The 19,994-nt window shown below is 44.9% G+C and overlaps 1 protein-coding gene across 1 annotated transcript; it reads left to right on the plus strand.

The window, feature by feature from the left end:
* The first annotated feature begins 809 nt into the window (after positions 1–809).
* Positions 810–9,976, plus strand: PCP2 (Purkinje cell protein 2). Its single transcript, XM_044276989.1, has 4 exons — positions 810–884; positions 3,212–3,341; positions 4,158–4,318; positions 9,749–9,976. The coding sequence occupies exons 1-4, from the start codon at positions 810–812 to the stop codon at positions 9,872–9,874; spliced, it is 492 nt and encodes a 163-aa protein (XP_044132924.1). The 3' UTR covers positions 9,875–9,976.
* Positions 9,977–19,994: the final 10,018 nt, after the last annotated feature.

The raw sequence follows: 19,994 nt of genomic DNA on the forward strand, positions 1-19,994 counted from the left end.
TTTGCAGAAATCGCCCTAAGGGGACGAACAAAAAATGTAAAACAAAAGTCACAGTTTTTATTTAAAAAAAAATTAAAATTCCCATTTCCTATATACTGTACAATGACCCAGTGTATTAAAAAATCCCTGCACAGTGAACGCCCACCACCATGTTTGATTAGTAGTTACTAACCATTACATACAGGAATCACCACAAGAGATGCTCTGACCCACTCATCTAGCCATCACAATTTGGTCCTGGTCAAAGTCGCCCAGATGGTTACGCTTGCCCATTTTTCCTGCTTCCAACACACAAACTACAAGGGCTGCCTGTTGACTTGCAGCCTAATGTATTCCACCCCTTGATCATTAAAGGTATTCACTTTTATGTAATGGCTGATTGTTGTACAGTACATCATAATCCTGCTTCATGTGCCACAGTATGACCCTGAATTCCTTGACTACCAGTATAGGTGCCCAAGGGTGACAATGTATATGTCTGTACACCCATATATGTATACACGTGCTGCTGGTCCAGGCGGTCATCACACGGCGGATATCAATGCAGCGACATGCCTATAATCACAGAAATATGTAAACACACAGACAACATATACCCTCTGCTCCACTAACAATTATCCCAGATAATCTTAATGGGGGATTAACCAGCTCCTTCCTGCAGATGGGGCCTCCCTTATTATGAGATGATTTAATGATCTGTACAAGGGAGGGAGGGCATGTTGACCCCCGGAGGACATTTAATAAGGCTGCACAACTGAGATGGGCACACAGATATCTGCTCACCAGGAGCAGAGAGCGGGGGAACCACGATGGAGCCAGTAGATGGAGCTGAGGAGGACCAGGCCAGGAAGACCTCTATATCAAGCGATGAAGCGGGGCCTGTGGTAAGAGGAGCATTCATGATGTGTGTGGGTGGGAGGACAGTCTAGATGAGCATAAGTGGTTGTGATGTATATATCAAGTACGTGTTTCTGTCTATAGGATAAGCTTTATGTTCCTTGGCTTAAGTATAACCAACCCCTTAGTACATTTAAGTTAAATTTCCTGTGCTAGAACACAATGGAAATTATGATTTCCACGTAGATCTCCAAAGTCCTGGCTAGAATTTGTTTTTGACACCTTCTTGTATTTCTGGACCATAGACCTTTACAGGTGAAAGAAATCAGGGATGTGTCCTGGTTTGAAAACTTGCGGCTACTCCTGGACCTTTACAGTAGTTATAAACTTTGATAATAAGTTGCTGCCTCTTAAGACATGGCCTCATAGCAATGCCCATTATTCTGGTAGGGCCACCTGGGGTTCATTTAAGGTTATTCTGCCCTAAACCAAGTGGCCGTATTGCATGGCAGCTAGAGTGTATGTCATGTTTTGGTCCTGGGCTACAATGGGATGATATGATACTATATCTCACTGATGAGAAGATTATACAGGGGAGCCCTAGAGTGGATGTCTGGAAGGGTCCCCTTGAACCCAATCTTAGCTAAGATTACAAGAATTGGATTTATTTAGTTTTGAGAAGAAATGTCTGAGGAGGACATAATTACCAGTAGGCACATAACATTCCTGTTCTGAATGATGAACCTTTAGGGTTTAGGGTAGGGAAGGATATTTTTTTTTCTTTGTAGGGCAGATTGGTTTATGCATTATGGGTTTCCTACCTTCCCCTGGATCAATAGGGAGAAACTATTTTTTTTTACTTAGCAATATTCCTTCCCTTCCTCCACATATTTTGCCATCTCTTGGTTGAACTTGATGGACATTTAGATTGACTCTTTTCAACCTAGCAGAAAGTGTTAAATTTATTCTGCAGCGCCATCAAAGGGAAAATGAAGAATTACATAGTGACCATTGATATCAATGGGCTTTCTGTGTGAAGTATGAATGGTATCAGGTCTTCTGGGGAAAAAGTACTACTGACATACAGTAATTAATGTATGTCAATCACTAATGAGGGACCCTCCCTTATTACCTTTGAATACTCTAAAGTTTTAACTTAGGACCACTTAAGATATATTATGGAGAGGAAAAGCATAAATAGCAATTTTCACACATATAAAGTAAATGGAAGAATTAAGCTACTGCCCTACATATTGGGTTCCTGTGGCAACCAAGACAATGGTGCCACAAGGAATTATATTATGGCAGGTCTATTCGTATATTACTTATTGGTAATTAGGCTGTAACCTCCAGTAGAAGATATGAACAATGGCAAATTTTGACTCTTTTTCAGTAGGACTGACCTAGATGCCAAACACAAGGAACCTGAGGATGGATTTGGATCCACTAAATGGACCCTTGACGTTGTTACATAAATGCCCCCCAAAACTTTTTTCTGATATTTATTGCCTTGCTTATGGCCAATACAACATACTTAACTTACAGATCCAGGCGTATGTTGGTGGAGTTCAACTGGAGTTCCCCATTTATAGCGTGTATTTAATCTGCTCTTTGGTCAGAATGTGTCTCCTCTAGGAACAAGCGGCTGCTGATCTATACGATCTGATAATATCAGAATGGGATGTCACAGTCCTGTATTAATGGTCGTGTGATGCTGTGGCAATAAATAGACTGAGGCTATGAGGCTCATCATTACGTCAAAGGGTCTCTAGAACATCTAGGATAACTCTTTCTAGAGGAACCACAACAGGCTATTGATGTTAATTGGAACTGTGGTGGTTCTGCAAGAAAATTAAGCACTCCCTGGAAGATTCCTTCACAGAATATAGCTGAGGGCCAACCTAGGATCAGATTATGGTCAGGAGACCCTTCCAATAAAAATAGGTTCTTCATAGCAAACAACCTAATCTTACCTATTAGTCACATTAGACAACTTGCCTGCGATCCAACAAGCGTTATGATATGTTTCACTATTGGGATGCTAATGGAGAACTCTCACATGAGGACTAATTAAATGTTTCTTTGAGCACAGCATTCAATCAGAGATGATTTTCAGAATTGCTCCTTCTAGTAGACATACAGTAAACATCTTCATTACTGATCGTTGCTTTTGATGGGATTGTTACCATTAAGGCTATGGCTAGCTTTAACATAAGATCTGATCGGTAGAAACTTGTGTAGAAACTAACCTCTACTACACTGTCTAAGGACTGACCTTAGACTTGTTTTGTACATTCTCTTTATTGCTTGAGGTCATTAGACACAGTTCCTGTAGATGTTGTGTATTTCATTGATGTACTTTTTTTTTCCATAGCAGGAAATCACAAAGGAACAGGAAGGTTTCTTCAACCTCCTGACCCATGTTCAGGGTGCAAGAATGGATGAGCAGAGGTGCAACATACAGATTGTCCACAGCAAAGGAGACCAAGATGACAAGAACAGCTGTAAGTATCTTCACTATCAGTGTCTCCTAAAGATAGATCCAACTGGCAACAGTTCCATGTTACTTTCCCTGCAGACACTCTTTGTTGTCTCTCTCAGTTCTGTCTTATAGATGAGGGCCCTGAACCAGGGAATCCCACAACTAATCCAGAAATCCTTAAACAATATAAAAAAATGAGTCCTGGACCCTGATCAGAACCAATGGAAAGAGCATCTACAACGAGTGTCTCTCACTCTGGAGGACCAGGCACATTCATGCATCACACAGCCAGTTGATTTCAATACCTACTGTGTAATTCTTCAGTTCCCCTGTGGTGGTGCTACAGTAGAATTGAACACTTCCTGCTGGGTTCCTCTGCTGCAGATGTCATCTGTATTCTAGGAGTCCCTCTAGATGGACATCCTGTGATCAGCTCATTGTCTAGAGACCCTTATCTCAAAAAATATATATAAAGTCCACAGAAAACAATCCTGCTTCTCAGGTCTACATGCCCCACAATTCTGTTTCCCTTTTTTTTTTTCAATGAATACACAGTATATACATCTTAGCACATATGTTCATTGATGACCATGGCAATAAACATATAAATGGAGGCTGTATATTCTGGTTGTGTACATTTCATGGAAACCAATTTCCAAAAAGTTTCGGATGGGCATGAGTGTTGACACCACCCTTGGAAGTTCTCACACAACTAAAGCCAGAATCTGCCTCCAACTTTATTAACACCAGTCTTGTAACTCATAGTAGTCCAAAGCCCCAACCATGATATTTTGGCATCACCACATAGCAATAACCCTAAGTCTATTTCTTTCCATAGCCCAAGTCACGCCACCTCCTGAGATGAACCATTTGATGGATATGTTGGCGCAGTCACAAAGTCGTCGACTGGACGATCAGAGAGCGGAGTTCATCCAGTCTCCATCGTGCCCGGACACTATGCCCACTCGCAGGGTGTCCCATGACAATGGGGGCCTGAAGGTTAGCAATAAGAATAATATCTGCAATTAAACTTCCCCCTCCTCCCACTGTCTGTCCCACTATGTATACCCATGAGAGAATAGTCATTGTTTTCAGTGTCATTAGACTATTAAAGTGTGCCTCCTTTAACCTCCTGGGATATGGTCCTCATTGGGTAAATTCAAGTTTCTAATCTGCTCACTTGCAGGCTGCACATTTTATTCATTTCAATATGAAGCAGAGTAGAAGGAGCAGCGGTGGATTTGCCATAGACCCTACAGGGAAATTTCCCGGTGGGCCGATGCCACGGCCGCCAGCCAGGTTCATAATGAACTGATTCTCCCTTACGTACCAGGCCAGCAGCTGCAGATGCCCTCCTGAAATCAACTGTATCACCATCCTCAGGACAGTGATACAGTTGAATACTGTGGAGCAGATGGCAGTATTTGGTGCTGCACTGTGGTATTTGGTTCAGCTGGGGTGGTATAGTGCCCTGCACTATGGTATTGTTGGCCCTGCCTACTTCTGTTTCCCTGCCTACATATGTTAGCCCTGCCTAATTTTGTTGCCCCGTCTTCTGTCAGTTTGGACCTACCTGCAACATGAGGCCATTTAAAGGGGTTCTGCAGTTTGTTTAAACTGATGATCTATCCTCTGGATAGATCATCAGCATCTGATCGGCGTGGGTCCGACACCCGGGACCCCCGCCGATCAGCTGTTTGAGAAGGTAGCGGCGCTCCAGGAGCGCCGCGGCCTTCTCACTGTTTACTGCAGGCCCAGTGACGTCAGGACTTGTATCAACTGGCCTGGGCGTGGCTAAGCTCTGATCACCTGAATGGAGCTTGGCCGCGCCCAGGCCAGTTGATACAAGTCGTGACGTCACTGGGCCTGCGGTAAACAGTGAGAAGGCCGTGGTGCTCCTGGAGCGCCGCTACCTTCTCAAACAGCTGATCGGCGGGGTCCCGGGTGTCGGACCCCCGCCGATCAGATGCTGACGATCTATCCAGAGGATAGATCATCAGTTTAAACAAAGTGCAGAGCCCCTTTAAACCTTTTTTTCCAGGGCCACAGTTTAGTTCCCAGTCCTCCCCTGAGAAGGAGACGTGAATGCCAGCAGTCCTTTAATTTTGTCTGAAAGAGAGATAGATACACAGCTGAAATAACTTGCATATCTTGCCCAAACAGTGTGTTCTAGTCAATGTGTGATCTGTGTGATCACAGCAGCATCAACACTAAGCCAAGCAGGCAGTGTCTCTCTCTCTCTCTCACTACAGAGAGAGAATGGAAGCAATTATAACGTGAGCTAACAGCATATAGAAATGTTGACCGGTGACTGGGCTAATACTTCACTATGCAAACGATGCCTACAGTACACTGTGAATTGACTGTCAGTATGATTAGACTATTTTTATGTCTCGAGAAGAGTTACGTTTATTCAGTTTATTTTTTTATATATTCTATTCTTGTTATTTGGGAAGTAAAAATCTATATAGTTTAACTTGTGAATTATCCTTGGACCACCAAGTATTTTCTGATGGCCTCTAACAATTACTGTATGAAGGATTATATAAAATGGCACACAAAAAGGACCATAAATTTAGAATATTGTTCCCGCCTCTCATCAAATCTGTTTTGCTCATTCTCTATATTTTATATATTTTGCACTCACTTTTCAAAAATATTTCACAGGATCAAATATTTAGAACACAGGTCCCCATCTGGACTCTATTTGAAAGTTTATGTAAACTATTAATCTATATAAAAAGTTGAGTAATAGTAATGTCCGACAGGTGCCGGAGCCATCTCCTGTCTCAGGAAAGGAGCACTGTTGCACACTGCCAGGAATGTAGAGGAGGCTGCGCATACGTGGTGCACATACTCAGCTATTTTCAGAAGTTCCATGGCAGTGCGTGCGCTGCCTCCTCTCCAGGGGCCGATTGGCCATAGACATTACAGGGAAATTTCCCGTTGGGCCGATTCCCAGGGGGCCAGCCCCTTTAAGCTTTAGATGCAGAGCCTGTTCAAGTTTTATGTGCTTGTGTACATAACAGGGTATTTCTATCTTTTAAAGCTATCGGATACTGCTAGGATATGTCATCTCTTTATGATTGGTGGGGATCTGACCTCAAGGATCTCTATGTTTAGTGCTGTGTCCCTTTTTCTGGTTTTCCTGGCAGAATGGCGCTCCCAGCCATCCACCTGTGCATGGTACTGTGCTTTAAGGAACTTCACCGATCATAAAGTGATGCTGTATCGTGTAAAGAAGCACTCCCACAATTTGTATTCTCTGACCTGTTAGAAAGGTGCGTGATGTATACTGTAGTGAAGGTAACCTTCTCACCAGTGACTGTATTTGTGAGTTATAACCTCCCTCCTAATACTCAGCTGTGTCATGTGACCAGTGCCCTGACTCTCCAACTGACCAGGGCAGGAAGTCAGTTACTTCTCTATTTATTCCTATGAGACTTTGTCACAACCAGACAGCTGAGAAGCTCTGACAGAAGCCTTTCAGAACCTCCTCCTTGAGTTTTCTTTGTTGTGCTGTTCAGTTCCTCATCTCGTTAGCCTCTCTCAGCTGTCATGTAGTTGGACTGATTGCATCCCTTTAAATTCCTCCCCATAATGCATTACTGGGCGGCTTATACTTCTTCCTGGAGTGTGTGTGCATGCTGATCCTATTTCCCAGTCTGCTACTAAGTTAAGTGCTGTACATTTATCTGTTATTTTCTGTTTGCTGGATCCCAGGTGACCCTGACTCCCTCCGTGTCTGGTGTAGGGAGCCGGTGGTCGTCTTACCCAGCTCCTAGCTCAGGGATCTGCGGAGGGTAAGTCAGGGCTCCGAGGTTCCTGCGCATGGGTCCTCCTACCTTAAAGGTCGGCCCATGCAGGTAGGAGTTAGGGTCAGGTTAGGGTCAGGTTAGGGATGCTTGAGGAGGTGACCTGCTCCCTATCCTGTTCTCCTGGCCGAGCAGCCACAACATCATCGGGCATCGCACGGCTGAGGGTTTTCCCCATCCTCAGCCGTGACAGACTTACATTGAGGCTCCCATAGGAATACATAGAGAAACTGGCCCCCACATCTGAGGATAAGAAGGGAGGTTATAACTTATAACTCACAAATACAGTCACTGGTAAGAAAGTTACCTTCTCTACAGATTGCGTGATGCCACTTTCTAACAGGTCAGAGAATAAAGTATGTTGTGGGAGTGCTACTTTATGAGATGGGAATACCCCTTTAACTCCATCATGTCCAGAAACTACATATGTTATTTTCATTGATACTCGTGACCGTCATGACAAGGTGTTGTATGTAACGTTTCCGTGTTGCTTCTTTGTGTCCCCATTCAGAACAAAGCATAACCATTCTCTTCATCTGACCTCCTAATTATCCTATTCTTGGAAGAGGAGATGATCTGTCAAGATCCTTTAAGATTTGTTTTTTTTCCGTATATTATGAGAATTTTGTTCTCGATCTACTCAATAAATCATTTCCGCCTCTATTAACCTTGTGGTTTAATTACATAGATGTGCAGTCACATCCCTCATAACTTTTAACATGGTGCCATGTTTTTAGTGTACTACGCTTTTGTATTCTTTTATTTTCCCCAACGTATACGCTAAATGTAGGACAAAAATGTACAGTGAACCCAGCCTCAGTTTGATAAATCTTTCCAACCAGTGTAAAGACATACCTCATCTTTAATGAGACGCCACCATCTTGGAGAACATATTACTCTGGAAGATACAGTGTTTGACCAAATGGTGTACTCATGTTAGTAAGCTCCATACAAAACCAGAGCTCCCCTTTAAGAATGCCACTACAGACTACCACTATTTTGTAGAATTAAACTGGTGACACCCTCGAGGTATAAGGTTACAGGCCACACTGTAATATTATTGCCCGGAACATCATCTTGTAGGCAACGGTGAACATCCAGGGTCCACCAAGGTCCAATGTACCTACATAATTACATATCCACTCCTAAATGTTCGAATGAGGGAAAGCTTCACCTAAATGGTGGCTGAGGTGTGAACACCAGAGGAACTGCACCTGAAACATGACGCATGAAACACTATCAACCGGATTAGGCTCATGCATGTAGCAGAGAAGACTGTAGGACACTTCATACTGCCGGGTCACATAGACTCTGCTCTGTTGGGTACCATACGATTTCCAGGATAAATACTGCGTTTCAGCTGGACAAAAGTTGCGTACAACGGTTTCTTTTCCAGCCGACAGCTGGCATCTGAGCCAGATCAAGCTGCTGGATCTCCAAAACGGAGATGTGAACGCAGCCTTAGTTGACAATATACAGCATGGTACTCTGCCACAGATGGTCACTCCACACTATGACAGTACATAGAATCCATACAGATCCATAGGCACTCGCTATGATGCTGTACAAAGCTTCTAGCCGAGAGTACCCCATAATACGCCATACAATGGAACATACAACCATATACTTTTTAGATGGGATTTCTGATTACAACTCTCAAATATAATCATTGGAGGCGCGCGGAGCGACATTAGGGCCCACAGCAGGATCTGAACGTGAGGCCCTAATGGCTGTCATCAAGGGATTGGCTATCTCCAGCCTCCAGAGGATGATTCCTTTTTCCTATGATCACTCCACCTGAAACTAGTTATATAGAGAACCATGGTGACTATATGGAATATACTCAAAACAGTCAATAGTCTAATGTAGACAACCACACTACTTCTCCTACAACGCAATGCTCTAGATCAGGGTTCCTCACCTCCTCAGGGCCCACCTGCAGGTCATGTTTTCAGGATTTCCTTAGTATTGAGCAGGTGATATAATTAGTGTCAGTGCCACAGATATTCATTCTGTGGGATATTCTCAAATCACGACCGAGAGGTGGGCCCTGAGGACTGGAGTTGAGGAACACTGCTCTAGATCACAATCCATTGTAGGATTTTAGCCCTTAGGGCTTTCAGTGGCTGACGCCAAATTTCTAGATGCAACACTGCATGTGACTGAAGGGCTTAGAAAAAATGGTCTCCTGCCCATGGCCTGTGCCTGGTACTACAGAGAAAGTGAATGGGGATAAGCTGTAGTGCCAGACATGGCCTGAGGACAACAGTGGTGCTGTCTCTGTAAAAGATTGTGGGGAACTTTTTACTCCGGAGGATGCACCTAATTTATGATGAATACTCTTTCGACAACTTACACCTAGAAATGGCGTAAATGTTTGTGAATGTGCCGGGGCTCATTACCCCATTCTGGCTCCCTCCCCCCCACTCCCAATGAGGACGGCATAAAAAACGGGGTCTTGCAACTTTTTTTACATCCAATACTGGCGTAGCGCTATCAGTAAATGAGCCCCTGTTTTGCAAATCGACACTTGATGTAAAGGGTTATGACTGACAACACTGGTATGAAATCCTTTGCTCTTGTCTAACGCCCCTCTGGTTCCATCTCTTGCCAGGATGCTGAAGCCCCTGCTGTACCCTTTTCAACTGGAGATGATTATTTCAGCTTCATCAATCAAGTCCACAGTCGGCATCTTGAAAAACGTCTAAAAAATCCCGGGGGACGAAACCAGAAGTCTTAAAGGAGGACACAGAGGCATGTGACCTAAATTGCGGGCAACTTTCATGGGCGGCATGCCTACATTGAAGAAAAGCAAAAGAGGACGCCAAATGCTAGTGGAACAGGGCTCTTCTTTATCATCAGCTAGATCCTGTTAGCTACTTAAAGGGCATCTGTCAGCAGATCTGTACCTATGACACTGGCTGACCTGTTACACGTGCACGTGGCAGTTGAAGACATCTGTGTTGGTCCCATGTTGATATGTGCCCGCATTGCTGAGAAAAATGATGTTTTACCATATGCAAATTAGCCTCTAGGCGCAAGTGGGCCTTGCCGTTACACCTAGAGGCTCTGCACTCTCTGCAACTGCTGTGCCCTCTGCACTTTGATAGACAGGGCCTAGTATGATGATGTTTTCACTGCCCGGCCCTGTCAATCAAAGTGCAGAGGGTACAGCAGTTGCAGAGAGTGCAGAGCCTCTAGGTGTAACGGCAAGGCCCCCGTTGCTCCTAGAGGCTCATTTGCATATAATAAAACATAATTTTTCTCACAATGCGGGCACATATGAACATGGGACCAACACAGACACCTTCAGCTGCCAAGTGCACATGTAACGGATCAGCCAGTGTCATAGGTACAAAACTGCTGACAGATGCCCTTTAAAGAACATAGTTCTACCTTACCAGAGCCCTCAGCCTGTTCATTGTGTACAGGAACATAGTCTGTATCAATAACTAAAAGAATCTGCTTTCTCTATGTGTGTATTTGGCTACATGCACACGACCGTATGTGTTTTGCAGTCTGCATTTTTTGCGGACCCACTATAATAAATGGGTCCGCATCCTATCTGCAAAAGAAACGGAACGGACACGGAAACAAACAATGTTCGTGTGCATGTAGCCTTTGTCAGTGGTTTTCCATGGACCGTTGGTCCGAGGTGATACCAAGGAAGCATGCCCTATTTTATCCGTAATTACAGCTCCCTCATGCACATTATAGTCTATGGGTCCGTGAAAGCAACATACACAACACGGATGGCAATCGTGTTTGGTCTGTAGTTTTTAGAGATCGTTGCTAGGAGATGCCCTGGAAACTAACTTTCAGCCTAGCCGTGTCTGTGGAATAGGGTTCACACGCGGACAGCAAAAAAATGGACGCACAGACCAAACACAGATCCTTCACAGCCATCTTCATGGATGAACCACTGGCCATCTTGTCACAAATGTCATCATGGACACGGATGTGTGAATGAGGCCTTAAAGGGGTTTTCCAGGATTATTTAACTGATGACCTATCTTCTGGATAGATCATCAGTATCTGATTGGTGGGGTTCTGAGACCCGAGACCCCCCCACCGATCAGGCGCGGCTAACTTCTTCTAGCTTTTCCTAGGCCAGTGATGACACGTTTAATGGTCACGTGACCTAGGCGCAGCTCAGCCCCATAGAAGTGAATGGAGCTGAGCTGCGATACCAAGCACAGCCACTATACAATGTACGGCGCTGTGTTTCGTGAGCAGAGAGAGCGCCACTGCCTTCTTTTTTTTTTTTTACTTCTTTTATTAACAGGAATTAAAACAAAGTTACAGTACATTGATATATTAATTCCTGAAACACGTCCGAGTGCAAACAAGTGTACCGTATCTCATAAATATCTAGTATTTTCAACATTCACAATTGTTTCAGGTACCCACTGCGCTGTTGCCGCCCCCTTGATAATTCAAGTGACGGCGCCATTTCGACATCTTCCCAGTATTCCCACTAAATCGATTGTGCCATGGAGCCCCAGAGCCAGTGAAATAGCTTGACGTAGTCTCGAGGATGTGTACTGTGTGTGGGGGAAGTCGCACCACAAACCCCAGACCCTGTCAAATTTTTGTGGTTTATTGCGGTGTTTAAACACTAGTACTATGTATGGGAGAATTTGGTTTATTTGTTTTTTCCACATAGACAAACTTGGTGTATTAGGATCATACCATCTCAAGGCAATGCATTTACGTGCCATAAATATAGACATGTAATGATCCCAGTTATCCTCGTTCAATATCCCCAGTAGGCAAGTCTCATGTCTACACTCCACCCGGACCGGCAATAAATCTGAGAGAACCTCTTCCCAGAAGGCCGTAATCGGACCACACCTCCAGATCATATGCCAAAAGTCCACCTCTATTTCCCCACACCTTGGACAGGCAGTAGAAGGTGCTCTGCCCAGTCTGTACAACCTAGTTGGTGTGAGGTATGACTGATGAATAATGTTTACCTGGACCATTTTATTATTGACTGCTGGCGATACATGTAAATGCGATTCCAATAAATCTGAAATTGATTCCTCAGTCAGTGTGGGTATTACTTTTTTCCATTTGTCTATTATCTTGAGGGGATTAGCTGTGACTTTTGCCTGTACCAGGTGCAAGTAAGTTACTGACACCAGTCCTCTAGGTGCTTGGGTCTTAACGATTCCTATGAGTGGGAATTTGGATATCATAGTATTGATGGTCGGGAAACTGCTCTGTATAGCTGATCTGATGGGTTCGGGGAATATTATATTTCTGAGCTAGTGCTTCAAATGTTCAAATACACCTCCAAGGCTTTTAACCCCTGCCAATTGCCATCTGTCTGTCCCCATAACTACCTGCATTTTTGGTAATGATTGATTGGCCCACAGAGGTATGTCAGGCGTGACCCCCGTGAATTGGGCTAGTGTTTTGGCCTCCTTCCAAATTAGTTGCGCCAATCTATGGAGAGGCAGCAGCTATCTCTGACATTTAGGAGGCATTTCAAGGACTGACCAAAGTGTTTGGCAATTTAGGTATTTTAAAAAAAAATATTCTGAGACAGGCAGCTCTTCAGAGGAGTACCCTGAGTTGGCCTGCTAAATAATAAGTATGGTAGTCTGGTAGTGCCATACCTCCTTCTACCTTAGGGTGTTTTAATGTATCCAGGCCTAATTTAGCTGTAGATCTTCCCCATATAAAAGTCCTAGATAGTGAATTTAATTCCTGGAATACTGCCTTGGGTACGTGTATTTCAGAGTGTTGAAGTGTGTATAGGGACTTGGGGAGTATGATCATTTTGATCAAGTTAATGCGGCCTGCAATTATAATGGGTAAGGTCTTCCAATTTTGTAGTTTATTCCTTATATGACCAACTAAGGGATGAATATTGAGCGACAGGGCCTGAGAGTATTTTTTAGTGATAATAACTCCAAGGTATTTAAATGTATCCACCACCTTCAGCATCTCCACATGAGATGGGCCTGTCCAGTTTGCTCTGCCCAGAGGCATACAGACGTGGACAAAATTGTTGGTACCCTTTGGTCAATGAAAGAAAAAGTCACAATGGTCACAGAAATAACTTTAATCTGACAAAAGTAATAATAAATTAAAATTCTATAAATGTTAACCAATGAAAGTCAGACATTGTTTTTCAACCATGCTTCAACAGAATTATGTAAAAAAATAAACTCATGAAACAGGCATGGACAAAAATGATGGTACCCCTAGAAAACACAGAACATAATGTGACCAAAGGGACATGTTAATTCAAGGTGTGTCCACTAATTAGCATCACAGGTGTCTACAACCTTGTAATCAGCCATTGGGCCTATATATATGGCTCCAGGTAATCACTGTGTTGTTTGGTGATATGGTGTGTACCACACTCGACATGGACCAGAGGAAGCAAAGGAAAGAGCTGTCTCAAGAGATCAGAAAGAAAATTATAGACAAGCATGTTAAAGGTAAAGGCTATAAGACCATCTCCAAGCAACTAGATGTTCCTGTGAGTACAGTTGCACATATTATTCATAAGTTTAAGATCCATGGGACTGTAGCCAACCTCCCTGGACGTGGCCGCAGGAGGAAAATTGATGACAAATCTAAGAGACGGATAATCCGAATGGTAACAAAAGAGCCTAGAAAGACTTCTAAAGAGATTCAAGGTGAACTTCATGCTCAAGGAACATCAGTGTCAGATCGCACCATCCGTCGTTGTTTGAGCCAAAGTGGACTACATGGGAGACGACCAAGGAGGACACCATTGTTGAAAACGAATCATAAAAAAGCAAGACTGGAATATGCCAAACTACATGTTGACAAGCCACAAAGCTTCTGGGAGAATGTCCTGTGGACAGATGAGACAAAAATCGAAGTTTTTGCCAAGGCACATCAGCTGTATGTTCACAGACGAAAAAATGAAGCATATCAAGAAAAGAACACTGTCCCTACTGTGAAACATGGAGGAGGCTCTGTTATGTTCTGGGGCTGCTTTGCTGCGTCTGGCACAGGGTGTCTTGAATCTGTGCAGGGTACAATGAAATCTCAAGACTATCAAGGAATTCTAGAGAGAAATGTACTAGCCAGTGTCAGAAAGCTTGGTCTCAGTCGCAGGTCATGGGTCTTGCAACAGGACAATGACCCAAAACACACCGCTAAAAACACCCAAGAATGGCTAAGAGGAAAAAATTGGACTATTCTAAAGTGGCCTTCTATGAGCCCTGACCTCAATCCTATTGAGCATCTTTGGAAGGAGCTGAAACATGCAGTCTGGAAAAGGCACCCTTCAAACCGGACACAACTGGAGCAGTTTGCTCATGAGGAGTGGGCCAAAATACCTGCTGAGAGGTGCAGATGTCTCATTGACAGTTACAGGAAGCGTTTGATTGCAGTGATTGCCTCAAAAGGTTGCGCAACAAAATATTAAGTTAGGGGTACCATCATTTTTGTCCATGCCTGTTTCATGAGTTTATTTTTTTACATAATTCTGTTGAAGCATGGTTGAAAAACAATGTCTGACTTTCATTGGTTAACATTTATAGAATTTTAATTTATTATTACTTTTGTCAGATTAAAGTTATTTCTGTGACCATTGTGACTTTTTCTTTCATTGACCAAAGGGTACCAACAATTTTGTCCACGTCTGTATACACTGATTTCCCCCAATTAATTCTGAGGCCTGAAAACTCCCCATATTTATTTATCAGTTCTATTGCACCCTTAAGAGATGTGCTAGGTGCTGATAAATATAGGATCATGTCATCTGCATACAATCCAATACGCATCTCTTTCTCTCCCAGTTTCACCCCGGATAAATTATTGCTGCTTCTCACCCTGATTGCCAAAGTCTCAATCGCCAGAGCAAACAGGAGTGGTGACAGCGGGCAACCCTGTCTAGTGCCTCTGTGAAGCTGAAATGTTTCTGAGAGCTCCCCATTTATTAATAATCTGCTCACCCCGTTGCTATATAGAAGAGTGATCCATTTGAGAAATTGTGGACCAAAACCATATCCCTTTAGGCACTGAAAGAAGAAGGCCCATTCTATGGAATCAAAGGCCTTGGCTGCATCCAATGAGGCCAATGCCCATTCAGCGTTCAATGCATATCCTACTTGTGTGACCACTTGAACTCTTCTAATATTTTCTGTGGTGGACTCTCCTGGCATGAATCCTGTCTGATCCTGGTGCACCAGTGACAGGATTACCCGGTTTAGTCCAGTGGCCAGTACCCTATTTAGGATTTTAAAATCTACATTCAGTAATGCGATGGGTCTATATGAACTGCATTCTAAGGGGTCTTTATCTGGTTTCAGTAATAAAATAATGGTTACTTCCATGAATGACTCCGGCAATTCTCCTGTTTCCAGAGATGCATGGAAGGTGGCCAGTAGTTGTGGGGCTAGTTCCTTCGTGTATTTGGCATAGACTTCCTTAGGAAGTCCATCAGGCCCAGGTGACTTCCCATTATTGAGATCTGATATTGCTTGCATAATTTCTTCTAGGCTAATCGGTTGGTCTAATTGCATACTTTGTTCTACTGTGAGCTTGGGGAGAGGTATACTTTCCAGATAGGCACTTATCTCTATTTCTGAAGTTGTTATGCTGGATTTATATAGCTCTCGGTAGAATTGTGTAAAAGTTTGAAGGATAGTTTGTTGCGTGTTAATTGTCTGACCTGCAGAGTCTCTTAACGATAATATCGTTGTAGATGGCGAGTTGTGACGGATCAGTTGAGTCAAAAGTTTAGCTGATTGGTTCCCTAATTCAAATGCTGCCTGTTTCATAAAAAATAATTTCCTATCCGCTTTGTCTTTAAAGGGACACTGACAGTCCCAATAACCATAATTAGCTGTACATATGACTGCACAGGTCTTCTAATGTGCATTAAAAACATATAAGTATCCCCCCTGTCCACATTATGAATACAGTAAACTCACGTTTTATAACCTGAACTAATCGCTGTTCTTTCTGCCCAAGGGGCGGGGTTTCAGCTTCTCTTGCGCCCAGCCAGCATCAGCCCAACCGCCGTTTTTGAAGCACCGCCCAGCTCATCAATATTCACTTAGCTGGGCGGCTTCTGCAGTCCCCGACCTTCCGAGATCCGGCGCATGCCCAATAGAAAGCTATGGGTGCCGGGCGCATGCGCAGAAGCTGAAAGCGAGTCCGATGCCCATAGCTTTCTATTGGGCATGCGCCGGATCTCGGAAGGTCGGGACTGCAGGTCGGGGACGTGAGTTTACTGTATTCATAATGTGGACAAGGGGGGATACTTATATGTTTTTAATGCACATTAGAAGACCTGTACATGCATATGTACAACTAATTATGGTTATTGGGCCTGTCAGTGTCCCTTTAAGGATTGTAAGGTATTTCCTGCCTGCTTGAAGCCAAGCACTTCTATTAAATCCAGTCGGGTGCTGAATACATTGTTGTTCCAATGTGTTGCACTGTAACTCCATTTCTGTTTCTAGTTGTTTGGTGTCTTTTTTAATGTGAGATATGCTAGAGTGCAGGGACCCACGAAGAAATGCTTTTAGAGTGTCCCATGTCAGAGCTAAATTGGTCTCTTCTGCGTGGAATACTAAGAATTCTTGTATCTGGAATGATGTCCCATCTGCTGAACCCAGTAAGTTCAACCAGAACGGGTGTATGCTCACTCTATACATTCTATACATTACTGAGATAGTGCCTCGTGTTAGTATTCCCAGCATTGGCGAGTGATCTGAACTGTTTTGATTATTGTTTCCCGCCCCAGCTGCGGACGTTGCTGCGGCCTCCGGAGTCGAACTGGTCTCTCTGCAAACTGTGACCACTTCCCTTATGCAAATCCATACAAGTGTTGAATTCCCTTAACTCCTCTCTCCAGGATTTGCAACAGCGTATGGAGTCCGTGGAGGTGGCAACCTCCGACCCCCAAGTCGTGGCTATCCCGGTGGTTCCCGCAGCTTCCCCAGTGCTCTCTAGTATCTCTGCGTCACCTCCCTCTATTACTTCGGCTCACTTTGTGCCCCCTAGCATCAGGAAGGACATCTTGGAGGGGAAGGATGTGAACCTCTCTTCCTTGCTGTTGGCATCGCAGGACATGACCGAGAACAAGGCCTTTAGCAAAAGGATCCTTAAAGCAAAGGATCCCCGTCTCAACTGTAAGCTGTCCCTGCCCGAGTTCATTTTGGCATTCAGCGTGTACAGAGACGTGGTTTGTTTGGTGGCGCACAACAGGAGGGAGTAGTTGGACTTGTATCTGTACCGGGTGGTGGAGTTGGGTCACAGGTATGGTGGCTGGGCGTTTTTACCACAGGTCTTTTTCGGCTAAGGCAGCGGCCACCCTGGCTCAGTTCCAAGTTGTCATCAACTGGGGCGGCGTAGACATGGAGCTGTTCTGCCGTCATTTTGCAGGTTTGAGGGCGCCGGCGTGTGCCATCTGCCAGTCCTCTTCCCATGCCACCACTTGGTGTCCCTCCGCCGAGATCCCGTCCGTACCGGGTTCTTCAAGATCGGCTGCAGCCTCTCTCCCGAGTCCTAAGCAGGCAGTGCAGCTGGATAAATTGGATAGACCCATTCATTTTTTGGGAAAGGCCCAGATATGCAACAACTTTAATCATACCGTCTGTAACTTTGGGCAATGCCGCCTCCTGCATATCTGTGCTCTGTGCTCTCGGGCCCACCCCAAATCGGCTTGTTCCTTGCGGCAGGGGGATTCAGTGTGACTAAGCAGGGTCGACGTGGGGTTCCTGAGTCACTGTCTGGTAGGTCACCCGTCCCCGTCTTTCCGTGACTTCCTGGTCCAGGGGTTAACACTGGGGTTCCACACAGGTTTCATTGCCTTGCCCACCTCCTCTTTGAGTGCAGGAATCTGCTGTCATCCTCCCTGGATCGGGACGGATTGCTGGCTCAGTTGCTGGAGAAGGGTTTTCTTATTGGCCCCTTTGTTGCCCCCCCTTTCCGAACTTGGAGGGTGTGCCCTGTTGGACTGGTTAGAGGTAAATTTTCCAATAAACCCCGCTTAATTTATGATTTGTCTGCACCTCATTCATCCAGTGTGCCTAGTCTGAATTTGCTGATCCCGTCGGAGGAGTTTTCGCTTAAATATACCTCTGTGAATCAAGCGATTAAGACAATCATCCGGGCAGGCCGGGGCGCCTGGTTGTCCAAAGCGGACAATTCCAACGCTTTTAAGCTTCTCCCGATTAGGCCTTCTCTTTGGCAGTGGCACTGTGTCAAGTGGAGAAACGGGTATTACTTTGCCACAAAGCTTACTTTCAGTTCTAAGAGTAGCCCGTGGCTGTTTGACAGGTTCGTCCGGGCCTTGAATTGGATTCTCACTAACGTGGTGGACTGCCAGTCGGTAATCCACTACCTGAATGACTTTCTTCTGGTTGAGAATACGGCTCGGCCCCCTGTGGATCTGCTGTCACTGCTGGCCATTTTTGCCAAATTGAATGTCCCCGTTGCGACCCATAAGATGGAGGGTCCGGATACTGCTGTCATGTTTTTGGGTGTACGGTTCTACACGCTGTGCATGCAGGCCAGTTTACCCCAGGATAAATTGGACAGGATCAGGCTCGCCAGACGAGGGAGCTGCAGTATTTGCTTGGCATGCTTAATTTTGCCATGCGTATTATACCGCAGGGCAGGTCCTTCATCTCCAGGTTGCTTGCGCTGCTGCCTTCGGTTCCTTATGTGGAGTCCTTTATTCACCTGGACCCATGCGCACGAGCGGACCTGGCGATGTGGGAGGAGTTTATCAGTCGGTGGAACGGTGTGTCCATGTTTATCCCGCAGGCTTCGGAAGATTCGCCTCGTGTGTTTACCGATGCCGCAGCCTCGAAGGGCTACACGGCCATTTTTGGCCCCCACTTCCAGAATTTGCGAGGACCTCTTCCCTTTTTCTAAATTTACCCTATCGTGGCTGCGGCCGCAGTTTGGGGACACTTGTGGTCGGGTGAAACAGTAACGTTTCTCACTGATAATCAGGCAACCTCCGATATTGTCACTAAAGGCATATCCAAGTCCCTAGTCATTATTTCCTTTCTTAGGAGGCTGGTATGGTTGTCTCTGCAGCATAGTTTCAATATAGCCTGTTCGTTTATCCCCGGGAGCGGAAACACTGCTGCAGATGCACTGTCACGATTTAATTTCCCCGTTTTTTTCCAACAGCATCCAGAGGCAGACGTTACAGCCACTCCGGTGCCACCTTTCTCTCTACTAATTCTGGACTGACCTCTCACTGGGCCACTGCCTGCCACATCATTTAGAAGTCATTATCTGAGAACACAAGGAGGGCTTACACCTCAGCCTGGCACAGGTTCCTAGAATTTTAGGAGAGGTACCCGAGACTAGATTCGGGCAACATCAAATGCATACTGTCATTTGTATCGTATTGCCACACCAACCTGGGTCTTTCACATAGTACCATCAAGCTGTATTACCGGGGGTGCAACATCACATGTCACTTCGGGACCCCGATAGACCATCTCTCTTTTCAGTGCATCTGGTTAAGGCCATATTCAGGGAAATCCAGAAGCTGCAGTCAGGGCCTAAACTCACCCGCCTTCCCATTACGGCGGGCATTTTACGGGATCTTGGTCGTGGGCTGTCGAGGGCACCTTTCGGTGTACTGCCCAGCCTGGTTTTGAAGGCAGGCTATCTACTTAGCCTTCTACGTGTTTCTAAGGCCTGGAGAGTTCACGGTTACCAGGCCGCAGGGCCACACTCTTGCCAGGAGACAGCTGGTTCATCACCTTATTTTGACTATGTTTGAAGCATTCGAAGACACTGCAACCTGGCCAAAGCGTGGAGGTCAAGTACTTCCCTTCACAGAATGCCTGGTGTCCAGTCAGAGTTCTGGACCAGCTGCTAGCTGCTCTCGT

The sequence above is a fragment of the Bufo gargarizans genome, chromosome 2 (genome assembly GCF_014858855.1).
Source record: "Bufo gargarizans isolate SCDJY-AF-19 chromosome 2, ASM1485885v1, whole genome shotgun sequence".
NCBI classification, from domain to species: Eukaryota; Metazoa; Chordata; class Amphibia; order Anura; family Bufonidae; genus Bufo; species Bufo gargarizans.